Below are 1731 nucleotides of genomic sequence, written 5' to 3'. Positions count from 1 at the left end.
ATTTAATTTAGTCGGCGTTAAAAGTGCACATTGGAGACCGTGTGAACGGAAACAACAGTGGAATTAGTTTGAAGTGAACGCTGTTCGAAGCTGTCCCAAAGGATGGTCAATCGAAACACTTGACCAGAACCGTCGGTTAATTACGAATAACGCGAAACCATCGATTCCGCCAGGAGACGCTTTGAAAAGCATGCACATCACTGGGCAAGAGTCAATCAGCTCTGTTGAACCAAGACCGCATCAGCGGCCACGCTGTTCACTTGGCCAACATTGATTCTTCATTCTTTTTAATTTCAATCCTGATGCATGTTGAGAAAAACAATCATTCTGATCTTACAGATAAATATGAATGAATAAACAAACAAACAAATGAAGAGATGGGTTCAAAAATTGAAAACAGTGCATTTTTTGCCAGTAGAGAAAGATGTTCATTGTTGTGCTTGTTTCTCATCCGTCTCAGTTTAGCCACCACCAGGGACAACCATCCAATTGAACTGACAATCAGCAGTGGAAGCATACGAGGTGAATTTATAACTCTCGATGCTCAGTATTTTACCGTTTTCAAAGGTATACCGTATGCTGCACCTCCTGTCGGTGCTCAGCGTTTTCAAGTAAGTCGATTTCGGTCATTTAAATTTTTCTTTGTAATGCAAAGCAACTGCTGTTCTGCAAAGTTTCAAAGGATTCCATTGCCAAATTTGAACTTGAACTGGTTTAAGTTAATCAATAAATTCCTCAACTTCACACTGCATGTAAACGGTCATAAATTAAAACTATTCTTCTGGACATCTTTTTCCTCCCAAACAAGAAATGAATATTAAATTCGAATGAAACGTTATAATAATGAAAATCAACAGATTATTTGTAAACAAAGTAATAAATAATAATGTATTATTTTACTTGTTTGTTCAAGCCACCAATTCAGCCGGCAAGTTGGCGTGGAGTGATGAACGCTACTCATTATGGACCATGCTGTTTGCAAAACTACGAGCAATACAAAGGAAGCCGACTGGTAGAATTAGCTCAAATTAGACGATCCGAAGACTGCCTGTATTTGAATGTATTTGCACCACCGCAAGTGAGTGTTCCGTCACAAGTCAACAGCATCCAATTATTGACCTGAAAAAATATTCAAATTTGACCAAAATAACATTACACAACTGTATGGCTTTTTTTATACTTTATTTTTCAGTTAGATGATCACACAAATTCAGGAAATATATTTCTTCTTTGATATTTTGATTCAGCAACAATCATTAATATGTCATTTTCAAAAAAAAAAATTCAAAAATCTCAAAATTTGAACCTTCATTTTTTGGGGTGTTATTTTTGTTTACTGTACACATTAGTTCAATTGATTTTGTTTTATTGATTAATTCATACAATTTAAAAAATATGCATAAAAATGCTCTCAACAAATTCTTTGTTGCGTAAATGTATAATTAAAAATTGCCGGTGATCTCTGGGATTCCTGGAGGTGATTTTCAAACTGGTTCGCCCGCTGATGAACTGCAGGATGCAATTTTGCCCAATTTTGTCAGTCAACAAATAAAGATCGTCTCATTACTCTACCGGCTGGGACCATTGGTATACGATGAAATGTGTTCGCTTTTTGATTAGATGAACAATTTCATTTATTATATAAATATTATTTGAAATACTAAACTTTTTACTATTATTCATTGATATCGGGATGTATTTTTGCACACTACCACTTCGATCTCATGCTAC

General features: G+C 35.4%; 1 protein-coding gene across 1 annotated transcript; it reads left to right on the top strand.

Moving 5' to 3' along the window:
• The first annotated feature begins 377 nt into the window (after positions 1 to 377).
• Tsp_12976 (liver carboxylesterase 4 protein) lies at positions 378 to 1123 on the top strand. The gene is made up of 2 exons (XM_003366504.1): positions 378 to 611; positions 914 to 1123. The coding sequence occupies exons 1-2, from the start codon at positions 378 to 380 to the stop codon at positions 1121 to 1123; spliced, it is 444 nt and encodes a 147-aa protein (XP_003366552.1).
• Positions 1124 to 1731: the final 608 nt, after the last annotated feature.

This window comes from Trichinella spiralis (assembly GCF_000181795.1).
Source record: "Trichinella spiralis strain ISS 195 chromosome Unknown Scfld5884, whole genome shotgun sequence".
Classification (NCBI taxonomy): domain Eukaryota; kingdom Metazoa; phylum Nematoda; class Enoplea; order Trichinellida; family Trichinellidae; genus Trichinella; species Trichinella spiralis.
This window is presented reverse-complemented; position numbering and strand designations above follow the sequence as displayed.

Excerpts from the sequence above, each read along its gene's own strand:
- Tsp_12976 (XM_003366504.1), top strand. The coding sequence starts at position 378 with ATGGGTTCAAAAATTGAAAACAGTGCATTTTTTGCCAGTAGAGAAAGA. Across the intron at positions 612-913 it reads TCGGTGCTCAGCGTTTTCAA|CCACCAATTCAGCCGGCAAG; the intron begins GTAAGTCGATTT and ends TGTTTGTTCAAG.